We start from the raw sequence: 15,556 nt of genomic DNA, 5'->3' as shown, positions 1-15,556 counted from the left end.
TAACACTCAGCTGATCCCACTCAATTATGGCTGTAATTCAGAAGGTGCAGAGCAAAGCCAAGCATGCTGCTCACTTGCCTTCAAAGGATAACAAAGAAAAAGAATCAACTTGACTAGAGCACCTAGAAAAAATCTTTTAGAGGTGTAAGTCGTGGCTTCCCCTATTAGCAGGCCTTATTTAGTTGCAATCTCTTTTAAAGATTGATCTGATCTTCTTTCAAAGTCCTGATCTAATCAGCTACAGAGCAGATAAGACCAGTATCAGATCTGAATGGTTGATCTAAACAGTTACAAGCTTTAGGCGAACAGCGCAAAATGCATTTGCATAAATTCGATCAAGTTATTAAACAATACTGCCACACTTTGTGTGTTCACATTTTGCAGCCATCGTACACAGCCTGTTGACTGGCAGAAGCACTCACAACAAAATAAGTGCAATCTTGAAGCGTTCCTCCTGATTTCACTCATCTCAACATTCACACTGGAAACTGAGTTAAAAAAGACACATCCTACCAACAGCACCAGGAGCGTACCACATGGCCCATCCATCCAAGCAAAACAAATGGATGCAGTTTGTGTTTCAGCTTTCAAAACCCATCACCATTACTTGTGAGACGCAGAGCAAAAATATTTCTGAGGAACAGCCAATCTTTTTCTTGTCAATGACAGTGAGCTATTTGGAAGGATCCATGAAAAGAAAAAAGTAGTCACATAAAGAATTCAGCATGGTCTGTCTACCTAATATCCATAGCCATTTGGAAACTCTTATGCTGCATAATCATCTGAGTGGACTGAAACAAGCTGCATACAGAGAACTGCTTACTCAAAAATAGCTGAAGTTACCCAAATCTTTATTGTAGCCACCTATACTTACAACATTAAAATGCATAACGTACAACAATGTAGTCACGAGCTGACAGAATACTTATCTAAGATGTGTGCAGCAGCAGCAAACTTCCACATGAGGTATCAAATTCTGAATGCCTCAACATTTGCCAAAAGTAAGGTTAAAAAAATTCCCTAAAACTTTGTGGAAATCACAACCAGGTGACATGCTCCTGCGTTTCAAGTAATAAAAAGTATCCTGTTTTTCCAGGGCGTGAAATGAAGTCTCCAAGCAAGTGTAAAAAGCAAACCTTCTGCTAGGAATTGATGTCCTGTGCACTGTGCTCCAGAGGGTTTTGTCACCATATGAGAAGAGGAACAAATGAACCACAGGAATATCCAAAGAAGGCTCGAGGGTGCAAGGAAAACAGAGGAGCTGTAAGAAAGATTTACCTATGTGATATGGTCCGCAGCCCAACACCATCACTCCACAGTCATCAAATTTTACATCGTGTTCCTGAGGAGGGAGGGAGAAAAGTCATTAGGGTCTGCACTCAGCAGCACCTAACTCCGTGCTTCTCAGAACAAACAGTTTCTGGCATTCAGCCCGTACCCAACAGCCTGATCCTTCAGGGCTCATGTCTGATCTAATTTACGGCGGTGTAAATGAAGTGCTACTGCACTGGAGCTGGTGGTGCTGCACCCAAACCAAGGGAGACGCAGCACCTTTGACTTGGCTATCCGAGCAGCCCAAGGAGCTACAAGTTTTCATAAAAAAAAAAATGCTAGAACGAGGTGAGTGAGACAAGTTCTGCATTCCTAGCGCCTGACCTGTGCCCAGAGGATGTCAGTACAGGTTTTACAAGACAGAGTCATAACAACACAGGAGCATTAACAGCAAATGCACTGGATCACCAGGCAAGAGACAGCACCAGGCCTGCTGAAAGGGGACTCTATGTAATAGCACTCAAAATAATTTCTACAGAGAACGAGGCATTTGCAAGATCTCCAGAAAAACTGCAGTACAGTGGGAAGAGATCAAACTGGACAGCAACAGAGCGTTGTTCCCAAACACACCTACCTGCCCGCTGTAGGTGACGTACAGGTAATTAGTTACCGCGGGGTACTCTGCCGCCAGCGTATCGATCTGCAGGGCAGAGGGAGAGCAGGGGCTGTTACTCGTCCAGTGCAAGATTCTTTTTATGTACTGTTTCCCTTCCCCCCCCCATCTTTTCATATTTTTGACTTACTATTTTTCCTGCTGTGCCTTTCCTGAGAAGGTGACCCTAACTGCGATGTGCTGGCAATGCAGCAAATGCCTGCCCTGCCCCCAGGCCTTGCAGTTCAGCCAACAGAAGGCTCTGACTTCTCTTTCTAAGCTGCAAACTTGGTGCTGCACCTGCTTGGTAAAACATCTTCACAGCCCAGACGTTTTTTCTAGCCATCCCTTCTTGTCTCTGCCTTACTCGTTCTCTGGATAGTTTGGCAGTATTAATTACAAAGACCTCCATTCCTCCAGGTCTTTTGTCTTCTTTAGCTATGCCATCTTGGATCTCCCCATTACACACCTGGCTCCATTTGTTCACACACTAACCACAAACACACACACAACAACACTCTGAGATCACCCTGTGTAGAGGACAGCAGTAAGTACTCCATAGGTATGTTACAACATCCCTCTTGCTTTGGTAATTAAATGGTGCACAAAGCAAGAGTGATTTTCAGCCACCCCTTATATGTTGTTTTCAACAATCTCCTATGTAATTAGTCACCAGAGAGTCCAGAAGAATTATTTGCCTACCAGGCTGCTCAAACTGTTTGTGTCAACTCCTCACTGCATGTTATACACAGTAACCGGTCCATCTAGGTCACCCTACTGCTCACGTTCCCTGAATGAACAGCTGAAACATTTCTACACAGCATACTGAGCAGGGAACAATGTTAAAGCAGCCCTGACATGAATTTTTACATGCTACCACTTAAAAATCTTTCCAGTTGTCAAGTACTTTCATGAATCCCCACTGGCAGTGCAAATCCTTGTGAATAATGAAGAATGTGACCTTACGTCATTAGTGCTGTGTAAGTGTCTGCTGCTCATTACTGCTGCTAATGCTGCAACTTGTACTTCATGGCTCAGGAAGAAACATATGCTTTGATGCCACAACTGCTGCATAAGTCAAATGACCTTATTAAGGGTACCTTGGCACACAAATCAATCCTGCACCGCAGTGCCATGTGCAAGAAGGAACGCAGTGCAAGAGCAGGCACGTTCCTGCAGGCCAGGTGAGGACATAGAAGGAAAACAGCAGCTGGGGAACAGAAGGAGATTTGGCATCTGGAATTGGGCCTGAGGATACAGATGGGCTTTTTCAGAAACATTGACTAGCTTGGTTTGTTTTTCCGCGCCCTTTAAGGACGAAATCCCAGCTGGTGGCAGTTTAATACCACCATACCTTAAATGCAGCGACAGAACACCTAGCAAAGCATTTGTGACACTGCCATGAATACTAGATGAGCTCATTACACTCAGTACTATTACAATGAATAGCAAATGAACCCATAAACAATAGGGCGCTTCAAATAAAGTGCTACCCTGTAAAAAGTTACTACCAAGACAAAAGACATATTACATCTTTCATTGTCACCCCATGGTGGGCCAGTATCCATCTTCTCAGCCTTTTCCTGAAGCCAGGTAGCTGTGGTTCCACCTCAGCCACACAGAAAATGAAAAATAGTTTGTTTCTCTTTGGGGATGTTCAGTCGATAGATTGATGTCACTACGCTGAGGCGTGCAGTACAGAGGTAACAGCTAGATGGGTGAAATTTGTTCTCCTCTAATGTCAATGTCAAAACTCCCATTGATGACGACAGAGCCAAGGTTTTCACTTTGTTTTCCTTGACTGTGTCTAAGGGCAGACAAGCCTCCTGCTCCTTGCCCCCTTTGAAGTCCTCGCCCCAGAGAGCGAGGTTTCTCCCGGTACCTTTTTCACCCAGGGAGCTATGTTCTTCCTCAGTCTCAGCTGCCGGCACTGCAGTTCCGTCAGCCCCAGGCACTTCCCAACTTGCTTGTCTGAGAAGCCGAGCTGCTTGGCCCTCCTCAGGGTCTCTTCTGGAACGGCTTCACTGGGTGTGAAACAAAGAAAAACGCATGAAGCTTTACAGCAACACTTAGAAGACATACGAGTACTCGTGTCTCCCATACTGCACTGAGGGGCAGTTGCTATAGGAGCATGCACTTGAAGGCAAGAAACGGAAGCCGACCCCACTAAGCCATGCACTCCTCATACACAAAAGATCTTTTCTTGGGCTGGACGTCCTATGCACATACCTAGTAGGTAAAGCCCACAGGTAGCCTAGTGGTGCTGAGAAGAAAAGAGTTTCTTTCGCTTTGAGACAAGAGCGGCTCACACTGGGCCCGGGATCTCCCCGGCAGCATTCTCCACCAAGCTACTCTAAGGTCAGCATATCCATGTCTGTGTGGTCTTTTACCATTACAGCCTCTACAGAAGACTCGCAGCGGCTCCTTTCTTGGATTCCTTATCCCCACATCTCCACGTCTAAACTTTAACTGAATCTCTCCCTCACTTTCCTCCTCCCAATCCAAATTTTAAAATAGAGGCCTCACCCCACTGGGCTGGCTCCCTAACCATGATTGCTCGCAGCAATTCCTGAAGCTCTGGGACAAGCCCACTCAGATACCCCCGCTGAGCTGTGGGACAACTTGCCTCAAAGCACCTCAATTCATCCCAAACACGCCCTTCTTTCTGCTCTTTGGGCTGCTCTGCATTCGGATACGGCCACTGCTTTGAAAAACCAAGTCACTTCAGAGACGCCTAGCAAAACTGGCCTTCATCTGCTCACGTGCAGAGGTAGTTTCTTCCATTTTGCCAGTCTCAAGCAGGCTTTTTCCCCCGTGTCATCTGTGCTACTTCTTGCATTATGAAAAGGGGGAGAGGGAAATAGGCAGGGTCAACCATGGCACTTTTTTTGGTTTCATATCTGTGTTCAGGGTCCCTCATCACTTCACGTTCTTGTTCTCCCACTTTTTAGCACTCCTAACTTTTGCTGTTTATTTCACATGCGTTGCTTTCCCCCAGACATCTCTGCAGCTCAATGGTTTCTTGTCCGTTTGGATTTTTCCACCTTCCCCATCCCCTCTTTATTCCCTCCACCTCACGCTTTTTCCTCCCACGCTCTTTTTGTTTCACTTTGTTTTGACTCCACCTATACCCCTGGTAGTTCCTGCCTGTCTCTGTTTCTAAGCTACCTTTCCTAAGCTTAGCTTTTGGAAAAACATAAAAAGCCCATGTATTTTTATCAGCACTTCTGCTTTTCATCTTCATTGCCAAGAGCATCCTTGCCTGCCCAATAAATCAATATTTTATGAGCAAGCAAGCTCTGAATCAGGAAAAAGGAAATGATTAACAAACAAGCAATTTTCCTAAATCAGAGCTTTTGAATTATGTCCTTTGCTTGATGGTATTTTTAAATAAATAGCATTATGTTATTTGAGCAGGAGGAGAGGGGTAAGGCCGCTTTATTGGAACGTGTCAGGAAGCTGAAGCATGAAAGAGTCATTGGATTTTCCACTTTGGCTTATGGAGCAGCTCCACTGCCCTCAGCGAAGCCAGGCAAAGCAGGTGGGAGGCACAGAAGTGTCAAGCCAGCTAATTCTGAGAGCAGAACTGGGGACCAGAAACTTTGGAGTTCAGCTCCTGGGTAGGAACTCCAACTGCCCCCATCACATCACTCCTTACTCCAACAGATCCTGCTCTTTGCTGCTGTCAGAAGGAACGGGTCCTGCCTAACCCAGCAGCGTGAGCTTCCCAGATTTGGGATCCAGTCCTAAAAGCAGAAAGGTTTACCCACAGACAGACCTGCTTTCCAGCACCCCAGCAATTAAAGCCTGAAGTTTCCATGCACGGACTCCTCCGCTGCAACAACTGCCCTGCTTCTCCTGAGCCCTTCCTCCTTCCTGATTACAGCTCAGAGGCAGGGCTTCTTGCGTGAAGTGCGAACGCCAGAACTGAAGGCACGGGTGAGTGCTTTACAGGAGGAAACACAGCAAGCAAAATCTGCCAGCTCCCTGGCAAAGCAGATGCTAGCCATCGCCAGCTGTTCGGAAGGATGCAGCCGTGTTTGATTCCTCTCCTAGATTTGGCATTCCTTAAGTACAAATGAGCAGACCTGATGATCCCCAGAAAACGAGTCAGTTCCAACGTGTGTTTGCTCCCTTGCTCTCCCCTCCTGTCTGTATCAGAAACACACATTGCTGGCTGCCATCTGATTAGCAACAGAAAGAAAATTGCCGTAATTTGCAGCTGGTTTCAACTCTTTTTTAAAAAAAATATATCATTATAACAATATCCTTCATTGCCCTCCCCATCAGCAGGGTGGGCAGATAATTTTGCAACATGATTCCCCTGCCTTGGGCTAGCAGCTCAAATTGGGTCAGGGCATTTACTGGCACATCCTAGTCAGGTCAGGGTGTCCATGCAAAAAGGGAACTAGTTTTGCACAGGACAATCAGCTTACAAGAGACAAGCTGAGTACCTAAAGGGGAAATAAAACTGTATTTTTCCTCTTGTAGTCCCAGTGCATGATGAAGGTAAGAGATGTGGCTTTCAACACATCCTTAATACAAGGGATGTGGTGGGAAGGTCTGTTCAAGCAGCACCTAGGCAGGAAGGGTTTCCTCTTTTCTCACTGCCACAAAGGCAGCTTAATATGGAGGAAACACACGAGGATCACCATGAGGCAGGAGAGGTGAGAATATCTCAGTTCTGGCTGTTCCCAAAAGCATGGCCTAGTCCTACATAAGCGCCTCCCACCTTCCCTTGGAGCATCACTTACTCTTCAAATACAGGCCAAAAGCCTTGCAAAGATTGAACTTCCCTGCTAATTTATCATTATGAAACAAGGGAAGATGAAATAGCCACCATTCCTCTACCACTTCTTCTCCTAACATCCACCTTTGCAAAATGGCAGGAGCGTCAGAGCTTCAGAACCAGATGATCGGCCTTTTTCCACGCTGCCACAGTCACCCAGTGGCTGTTCACTTCCTCAAAAAGCCAATTTCCCCCCACGTTTCTCACTTTATAAACGATATAAGCCTTTCCCAAACCTTGCTCATGCCCCTTTTCAGCTCCCAGTGTTGACTTGTTGGTGCTTTTTGTTTAAAATCCTACCCTGGCATCTTTGGAACGCCATCCACCCCTTTCTTCTTCAGTAACAAACGATAAGAGGAAACAGAATAAATTCCCCTTAATGAGGAAATTTTCACCTGGCACAGAGGACCTGGGGAAATCTCTTAACTGCCTGGAAGAACGCTGGCAGCATTGCAATTACCAGGAGAGGCGGCTCGCTCCAGCACGGCCCTCTCTTCCACTTGACTGGCTTTCATCTGATCCACCAGTTTAGGAGTACAGCTAAATAAACGGGCTGGCAGAAAGCCCCGGCTCCATATGGAAAGCAGCGCTCTTCTTAGCCCCCAGAACAAGCTCTGCTTCATTTGAGGTACGTTGTCGTGTTAACGCCCATCCTGCACATTACTTAGGCGCATGCTAGTGAGCCTGAAGCAAAATAAAATGAAATTTAAAAAATAAAAATTGGGATCAGTTTGTGAACTGAGGGGCAAAGCCTGGGCTGTGAGCATCCCGGACACGTTTGGGCATCTTCTTCCTCTTTCCCTCTGTCCCGCTCCACTAAAGACTCCTCATGGCTTCCTAATGGCTTCCTTGATTGCTCCTGATGTTCTTACACGATTTTGAACATGCTTCAACTCAAATAATGAGACTGGTGTGTAAATTCCCTCCCTGCTGCTCTTCTCAAGGAAACAGATTGTCACCACCTTTCCCCTCCTGAGGAACTCAAAAAGCTGCCAAAGGGGGGTTCGGGAAAGCAGGAGCTGTAAACCACCAAGCTTCACCCACTGACCAAGCTCCACCACTTCAGCTCTCTGCATCTTTAATGCTCACATCTTTGGCTAATAAATCTCGTGGAGATCCTTGATGTAAGTAACATTACAGCCTCACGTTGTGCCCTAAGACCCGAACAACTCTCACCTACAATTAAGCAGTGTGCTGAAGCAGCAGCTCAAGCAGCAGCACTGCCACGGACGGGCCCTAGATGCTTCCTCCAAGCTTGTTTCCCACCCCAGGTGAGGAGAGATCTTTGGGGTGTTTGCTGGGATGCTGCCCGACAGACTCGCCACAGCAGTACTGGAAGCAGAGATCCCCCCCAGGCTTTTGGAGAGCAGCACCAGGCTATCGTGTGCATCAGGGAAGAAAATGCATGCTGAGCTTCCACAGACGTGCAGGTGCTTTAAAGGAAAATACAGCTGTGAAGTTACCAGTGGCTCTGTAAGACAGATAGAAAGTTTCCTGCCTTGGATCCTACGAAGCACAACCAGTGCAGAATGACTGCTGGTACTGTACTCCCCTCACGCACTGAACTCCTCGTTTGTTCCTTGGTCTGCCCTGCCCTCCAGTTCACTCGGAAAGCAATCTTCCCAGTTAGTTAAACAACAAATATGTCAGCGACAGCTCCTCAAACAGCACGAACCCGTGCAGCCTCGTGTCGAGGCACTGGTACTGCTCTGCTGCGTACCCACGCAAGATCTGAGCTGGGCTCTCCGACCTGTCCCAAAAACACCCAAGTCAGCAGAAAAAACTGCTCCTGAGGAGAGCAGATGTGCAACACTCCCTGTGGAGCAGCACGGTTTATTGATGGCCTGTCTGCTTCTTCCTGGGTCACCTGCTGGAGCTGGGCTTGAATTCCAGCACCTGTAGTGCTGGGGCTGTGTTCTGAAATCAAGTCATGCTTTCAAAACACACCTTTCACAGACAGGGGCTTCGAACAGGAATTCACAATGAACCACGGGCCGCTGAGGCAGGGCTCCCACTTTCCTCTGCTTCCCCACCTCCCAGCCTGCGCCTCCTGAGGAAGGAGAAGGGCAGTGATCGGGGCTGCACCTACCTCTTTCTAACACCCCACAGGCCAGGAGGGGTTTTTATGCCCTGTCCACAGAGCAAGGGCACACTCTCCACCAGAACCAAGCTCTGAAGTGTAACACTATAAACTATGGTGGTGTCAGCATTCCCCACTGCCAGCGGGCTAGCAAATTTGGTATCCACCAAAATGGAGGAGCTGTTCTTCCTACTAATATTCACCTGAGAAACTGAGCTGTAAGGAGACAGTTCAGCTCCCTGCTCTGCCAGACTTTGGGTAAGCCTTACCGCCTGTATGCTCAGCTCCCCTGCAAAGTGGGGGTTTACCATACTCCTCTTCTCTCGCTGGAATTCAGCGAGACAGCCTGTTATCGATACCAAGACATTCCTTTTGGGGCGCTATGCTCCCTTCTGAGTGCTGCAAGACGGCCCAACCTCCCCTAGATCTCATTCAGATTTCCCCCAGGAGAGAACTGGACCCCACTATCCCTTCTTTTCACCCATCCAGCCAGGCCTTGAAGTCCCGTCTCACTGCTGGTTGTCTCAGACACCCAGATGTCATCTGTTCAGATTTCCTTCTCCATCACAAGCTGACAGCGTGACAAACAGCCGGTGGGGTCACTCCAGGGCCCTCCCCTCCATCTGCTTTCATGAGACAGGCAAGGCCAAATCTAGGGAAAGGATTTCCTGGTAACAGCACATCCTGTTGCACTCCACTGCTCAGCCCACCACTGTCCAGTCACGGACTGGCAGCACGAGACCAGGCTTTTTCTTGCCATGTGTGTATGTACACGGCTAAGTGCAGTGGGCAGGCTGCTCTTGAGATTTCTTTACTGAAGGTACGAAGTTAACAGATAAAAAAAAAATGCAACAATGCAACTGAAGCAACACTTCCTCCATCTTAGAGGACCCCAGAAGCAAAGGTGAACTGAAACACGGCTGCAGCATGACCCAACCTACACTGGGTCTCTTAAGCACCGGGTCCAATCCTCCCTGGAAAGAAGTTTGCTGGGACAAACAGAAGCGAGGCAATGGGTACCTTTCCCAGTCTCTGCTGTTTCTGCAAATGATTGGCCTTGCCGGGACAACAGTGAGAACAGACCAATGGTTGTAAGTTAGGTCTGTTGCTCCCCCATCGTTATTCCATATAACATTTCACACATGGAAACAGCTTCCCTGCACAAACCAGCGAGGCCTGGCCCGGCAGCACGCAGTGAGAGTGCTGCCTGCTGAACTGCTCGCAAAGGTCTCCCTCTGCTTCCAACCCCCCTTCCCCAGCTGCCTGCCATACCTGCTTGTTCTAGCTCTGGATTTCCTCTTGCCAGAGACCATCTCCTTGCTACCAGTTTCTACAACAGCTCTGCAGGGCCCAAACCAAGACTCCGGACAGAGCTGTTCCTCCAGCTACATCCAAAATCTTGCCGCAGGGCACCCCCAAACCAACCAGGAGACAAAGAGCAAGGGATGGGCTTGACTGAACAAGAAGTGTTGCCCGTAACCAGCAGCAGTGCCTGGGAACAGCAAAACGCTTTTGCTGATGCTAACTGCATTTCAGCAACGAAGATTTGGAGCGACAATTGTATCACAGCCCATTCTTTTCCATTGGAAATAATCCCACAGCACAGGTAACACTTGGTGCCAGGCATGCTGGGGACTGGAAACAGCTGGCTGCAGGAGGAGCACAGGAATGCCAAGGCTCATTTGCATCACTCAATTAGCTTTCCCTCGGCTACTGCGGAGATGTGCTTCCTGCTGTGGCCTGCTGGATCAGCCTCTTAGCTCGGGTCAGGAGTGCTTTTTCCCAGCTCGTTGTCTCTGTTCCAACGTGCCTTCAGCATAAGGCAGCCGGACAGTCCGTCCCTGCCTCTCAGGGCAGCCTGGGAGCTAAAAGTTTCCTTGGGAAGGTTTGAGTAGGGATGCCAGACTGAAAAGCTGCACTGACCACTGAACTACATTCATACACCTGAGCTGCGTTGCATGAATCCACTTACAGAGGACACAACACTGGCTGCGTGATACAAAGGCAGGGCTGGATACCACAGAAGGGCTTGGTGGAGCAGGTCGGCCCTGCAGCCTGTTGCTTAGTCACCAGGAGGATGAAAAACAGTGTGGGATGGCACTGGCTACTGGTCGCATTACTAGAGCTATTATTTCCTGCCACCCATAGCAGAGAAAGGGAAAGGAACCTTAGTGATAAAGAGCAGTTTGGCACGATTAGCGTCTGTGGAGTGATGCTGGATTTAGAGCAGCTGAGGCTGGGACCAACCTCTGGGGTCCAGAGTGCAGCATTCAGAGCGTGCCACTCCAACAGCAAGGAAATCAAACTGATCTGGGGCTTTTATTTTTCTTTTTCTTCTTCATCAGGAGCTGCATGTATGTTTTTAAGGCATTCAAGACAAATGCAACATGACACAGATGTTAGAGGGCAAAAGCTTGTGCAGCTGAACAACAGATTTCTGTAAATAATCAAGCTACTCCTTCTCTGCGACATCTCCCTCCACATTCATTTCTGTTTAGCTCCAGATCCAGCTTGTTCCGGGGGGCAAAGGAGACCAAGAGCTGCTCAATTAAAACCGTGCAGCTGGTTAAAGAAGCAGAAATCACAGATGAAGTTAGGGACGTGCTGGCTACAGTGCGCTCCCAGTGCCATCATGTGGTGAATCGTGGTTAAGACACCAAAAATGCGAAGCAGAAAAGCTGGCCGACACGCAGCCGATAACTCAGCGAGGAGGTGCTCCCAACCTCATAAACCATGAAGGGAAAGCTCAAGTCAGCAAGAGGCTGGAACCGAAATATATAGCTGAGCGCTCTAATTTACTGCTATCTTTCCGACTTAGCTTTAGATGGTCATTTTTCTTAAGGAAGGAAGATTTATATTTAAATATGTCTGAAATCATAGGTGTTTGAAAGTGCAGTGCTAAAGCAACACGTACCACATCAACACGTACCACATGATCACAGCATGGCAGAAAAAATTAAAAATCCATCAGACAGGCCCAAAAAAAGTCCTGCATTTGATCCTCGGGTGTAGTAAGCTGGTACGAGTCCCATGTTTGAAGGAAACTGTCCTAGGTACGTGAGTGCAGCCTGCTGGTATTACTGCATGCCATCCACAGCCCCAGCCTCAGAGATGCAGTAAGGGTTTTCCTACATAAACCAGAACTTCCAAAATCCCCACGGGCAGCAAGATGCCTGTATGCTCAAAGTTATTTTCCCCAAAAGAGCATTCTCAGACACTTCCTTGGTTCGAGTGAGGCAGTCAGATGGGGTTTAAGGGAACTCCACTCATGCTGAGTGCCAAAATAAACTTCTCAGCATCAACTGCATCAGTGCTCAGGGCCTACCATGGTTTTCCCAGCAGAAAGACCCCCAGTAAGAACAATGTTTCCTAGGACAAAGCTGTTTTCTCTTACCTGTTTGCTTCCTTCAGGATCTTCTCCATGTTCACAATGCCACGCATCTTATACAGGAACCACTTGTCGATGGCCGTGAGCTTGTGAATGACATCCACAGGGACTTTGTTAGTCAGAGCCTGCCAAAAAGAGGAGAGCACCAACCATGCATGAATGCACGCTCCGCAAACAGAGCAAACAGCAGCAGCAGCCATGGAACAGAGACAGCTGTAGCAGCACAGATCAAAAAATCAAAGGTCTGCCAGGGGAACCCAAAATGTGCCCCTCAAGCAGGACGTAGGGAGGGACCAAGCCACTTCTGCACACCCTCTGGTAACAAGAGCTGGCTCCTGTTTGAAGAGCTGGAGAATCTGCATTTTACAGAGCCAGCAGCCAAACTTCAACTGATGGCAGCAAGGCCTGGTGCCACTGAGTATGTGTCTTAACTACCAGGCACATTCAGTCTGCAGAACCAACTCCACAGCTGTACCCCTTACCCCCAGGTCACTTAAATCTCCATCCCACTGTCACCTCATACCTGCAGATATTAAGCAGGAAGGTCCAGATTCTCAGCTGTGGAGCAACTCACTGCTTGGGAGCATAAGTCTCAATTCACCTTTGAAAAACTAGACTGACTCAGAACACATGGCCTTGAAATACCCCTGAAGTGGAGAGTCCAGTCCTAGGTGACACTCTGCAGCTACAGCGTAACTGTGGCTATCCTGCCGGAGCTCTTTTATTTATTTCTACTTTTTATCCAACTACCCACACAATGGGGTTAAAAGGATCCTCGTGGAGCTATGCAGAAGACAGCGTTTGACAGGACACCACACTATTTTAAAAAATATCTCAGAAATTTGCTAGACAGTGCCCCAGCATGGATACAGTTTTATCTTCTATCACTGATAGTTCCTGGGTCTCAGCAGTGGTGTACGGGTACAACTCTCCTGATAAAACAGCCATAATCAACCATGATGATAATACCAGCACGCTATCTTCGCTGAGATGAAGAAATCAGGCTCATTAATTTGTTACCGTGCTTAATTGTTTTCTTGCAGGGCAACATCCCTGGAACAAAGCCAGAGCAACGCCGCTGAAGAAAACTCCAGCATTAATGCAGGGATGAGCTCAGCCACTGCACACCAGCAGCTTTCCTCCCAGTCACCAGGCTGCAGACACGACGCCGTACTGCCACCGCTTTGCTTAGGGTGATTTTATGGCAGCAGAGAGAAATGTGGGCCGCGTCACTGCTGTGTTCCACAGCGACATTGAGTGGCTACATTTAATTTGGGATGGAGACAGTCCTCTCCCAGGGCACTGCAAAATACTGACACCACCTCAAAGCACCTTCTGCTTTCTCTAAGGATTCCCAGGTTGCTCGCCCAGGGCTCCCTTTCTTGTCCTGAGAGGCAGTAAGCTGCTGACTGAATGAGCAGCCTGCCCTCAGCACCCAGCAGCCACTGGGTGTTGGGAGAGCATGGTCACACTGCAACGTTAGTGGGATTCCTTTTGCCCGCCTGGTTTCACAAAGTATGGACATGGTTTGGGGACCTCCAACCTTCAGTCATGGGTTGCTGAGCCACACGCACGCAGGTAACGTGACCACACACACTTATTCTGCTTAGAATACTTCCTTTAAAAGTCCTCATGGGAAACTGAAGAAAACAAATGCCTACCTCCCTTTCAGCAGAGGAGGGGAAGAGAAACTAAGCTACCTTAGTAGCTTAGCTCAGCCACCCGTGCTGTCTTTAGGGCCCCTTTGTTCCTTCTGTCTCATGCCTGCTCCCCAGAGGAGGTATTTGGCTGGCTGTGGCTGGGAGCACGAGTGTAAGCTAACGTGTCTGCAGTGGGGACATCTAGGAGACCATGACCCCAGGGAGAAAGCGTGCAGATCGAGTCCACAGCATAAACCCACTTACGTACAAACCCTAAGAGTCACCAAAAAAATAAGCTATATCCCAAACAGCCCTTCTTGCCCATCAGGTGCAGCTACACTCTTGCAGCACTTGGCCACTGCTCAAAGAGCAACTGTCATCTATTTCAGCCTCTCTCCAGTGGCCTTTTTTTTTTCTTTTTTTTTTTTCTTTTTTTTTTTGAAAAAAACACATTACAACAGGGAGTCTCACTACAACAGCAGTAACTCTGAATGACAGCTGAACTGCCTTCTCTTTCACCTGAACAGTTACTGTTTTCATCAGTCAAGGAGAAAAAGGAGAGAGAGAAAGAGCAAAAAGCCTTGGAGAGCTGGCAATGGGGCTTGTGGGGGGGGGAGGAGAAGACACAATGAGGCTCCATCCAGTTTCAAACAAAGCTGAGGGCTAATAGGGACTAGCTGTTGGCTTTTAAATGTCAGCAAGATGGAAAGGGATTTCCAGGCCCTCTGCCCCAGCTGCTGGAGGTGCCCCTTCCCGATATTGCTCGCCTCAGTTATTAATGGAGACGAATTAGTGCACAGTGTCAGACAGAGGCAGCTCTTTACAGGGAGGGATTAAGACTTTGATCTGGCTTTTTTTGATAGCTGACAGTGAAAATGCCACCAGCTGGGAACACCCAGAGTGTTAAGCATGGCCCTAACTCACCTTTATCTGCCTAAATCCCCTGTGTTAACACGGGGCTCAGATTAACCTTTATAAAAGCCCCCTGAGCCACTCAGAGAGATGAGAAAAGATTTTCCCTCAGTTGCAAGAGAAAGCTGTAATAGAGACCAAGCGCAGCTGCTGAAGGATGTTCTGCACTTATGAAGATGCATATTTCCCCAGCTTGAAAAGCAAGAGTCAACAGCTGGACAAGCCGTACACTCACAGAACATCTTGTGCTTTTCATTCAGATCATTTATAAGAGGGACAGCGACGTGAAAACCTTTTTACAGACACCACGGTACAAACCCAGCTCCCCACTGCAGTAATGAGTTATTTACATGAGCACAAGGGTCTTAAAGACTCTGCCATGCAAAGTCAGCGACAGAAAACACAGTAAGTGGGGTTTCCTACCAGGAAATTGCCCCTACTCTGTACATTGACTAACCCCACACTTACCCTGAGATACAGACAGGCAAACGCCATGGAACTGAAGGCAGAAATAATTTCGGACCCTTGCTCTTCTTACAGTAACACAAACTCTTACCCAGAAACCTTGAAAGATGAAGTGATTTGCCTTCTGTGACAGGAGACAGGTTAAAGAATGCTAGGGGAGAAGTTGAGCCTGTTTCAAAGAACTGGGGATTCCTGGATGCTGAATTTAATGTGGAGTCTTAATTACTTTCAAGTTTCAAGCCCATACCAATGCAACAGTTGCAAAAAGACATTACTCTCAGCCTGCAGCTTATCATTCTATCACCCTTCGTTTCAGTTCACTTCATTTTTTTCCTTCATCCCTTCCCATAAAACTAAT

At 47.7% G+C, this 15,556-nt stretch overlaps 1 protein-coding gene across 1 annotated transcript in view; it reads right to left on the bottom strand.

Annotated features, from left to right (window-relative positions):
• Positions 1–15,556, bottom strand: part of CPS1 (carbamoyl-phosphate synthase 1) — a gene marked incomplete at its 5' end in the record, with an annotated part of 89,886 nt that overhangs the window by 32,384 nt on the left and 41,946 nt on the right. Inside the window, 4 exons of the mRNA XM_084524739.1 lie at positions 1,279–1,342; positions 1,907–1,972; positions 3,807–3,948; positions 12,188–12,306. Coding sequence (XP_084380865.1) covers positions 1,279–1,342; positions 1,907–1,972; positions 3,807–3,948; positions 12,188–12,306 — 391 coding nt within the window. The remainder of the gene's footprint in view (positions 1–1,278; positions 1,343–1,906; positions 1,973–3,806; positions 3,949–12,187; positions 12,307–15,556) is intronic.

This window comes from Aythya ferina, assembly GCF_964211825.1.
Source record: "Aythya ferina genome assembly, chromosome: 6".
Lineage (NCBI taxonomy): Eukaryota > Metazoa > Chordata > Aves > Anseriformes > Anatidae > Aythya > Aythya ferina.
This window is presented reverse-complemented; position numbering and strand designations above follow the sequence as displayed.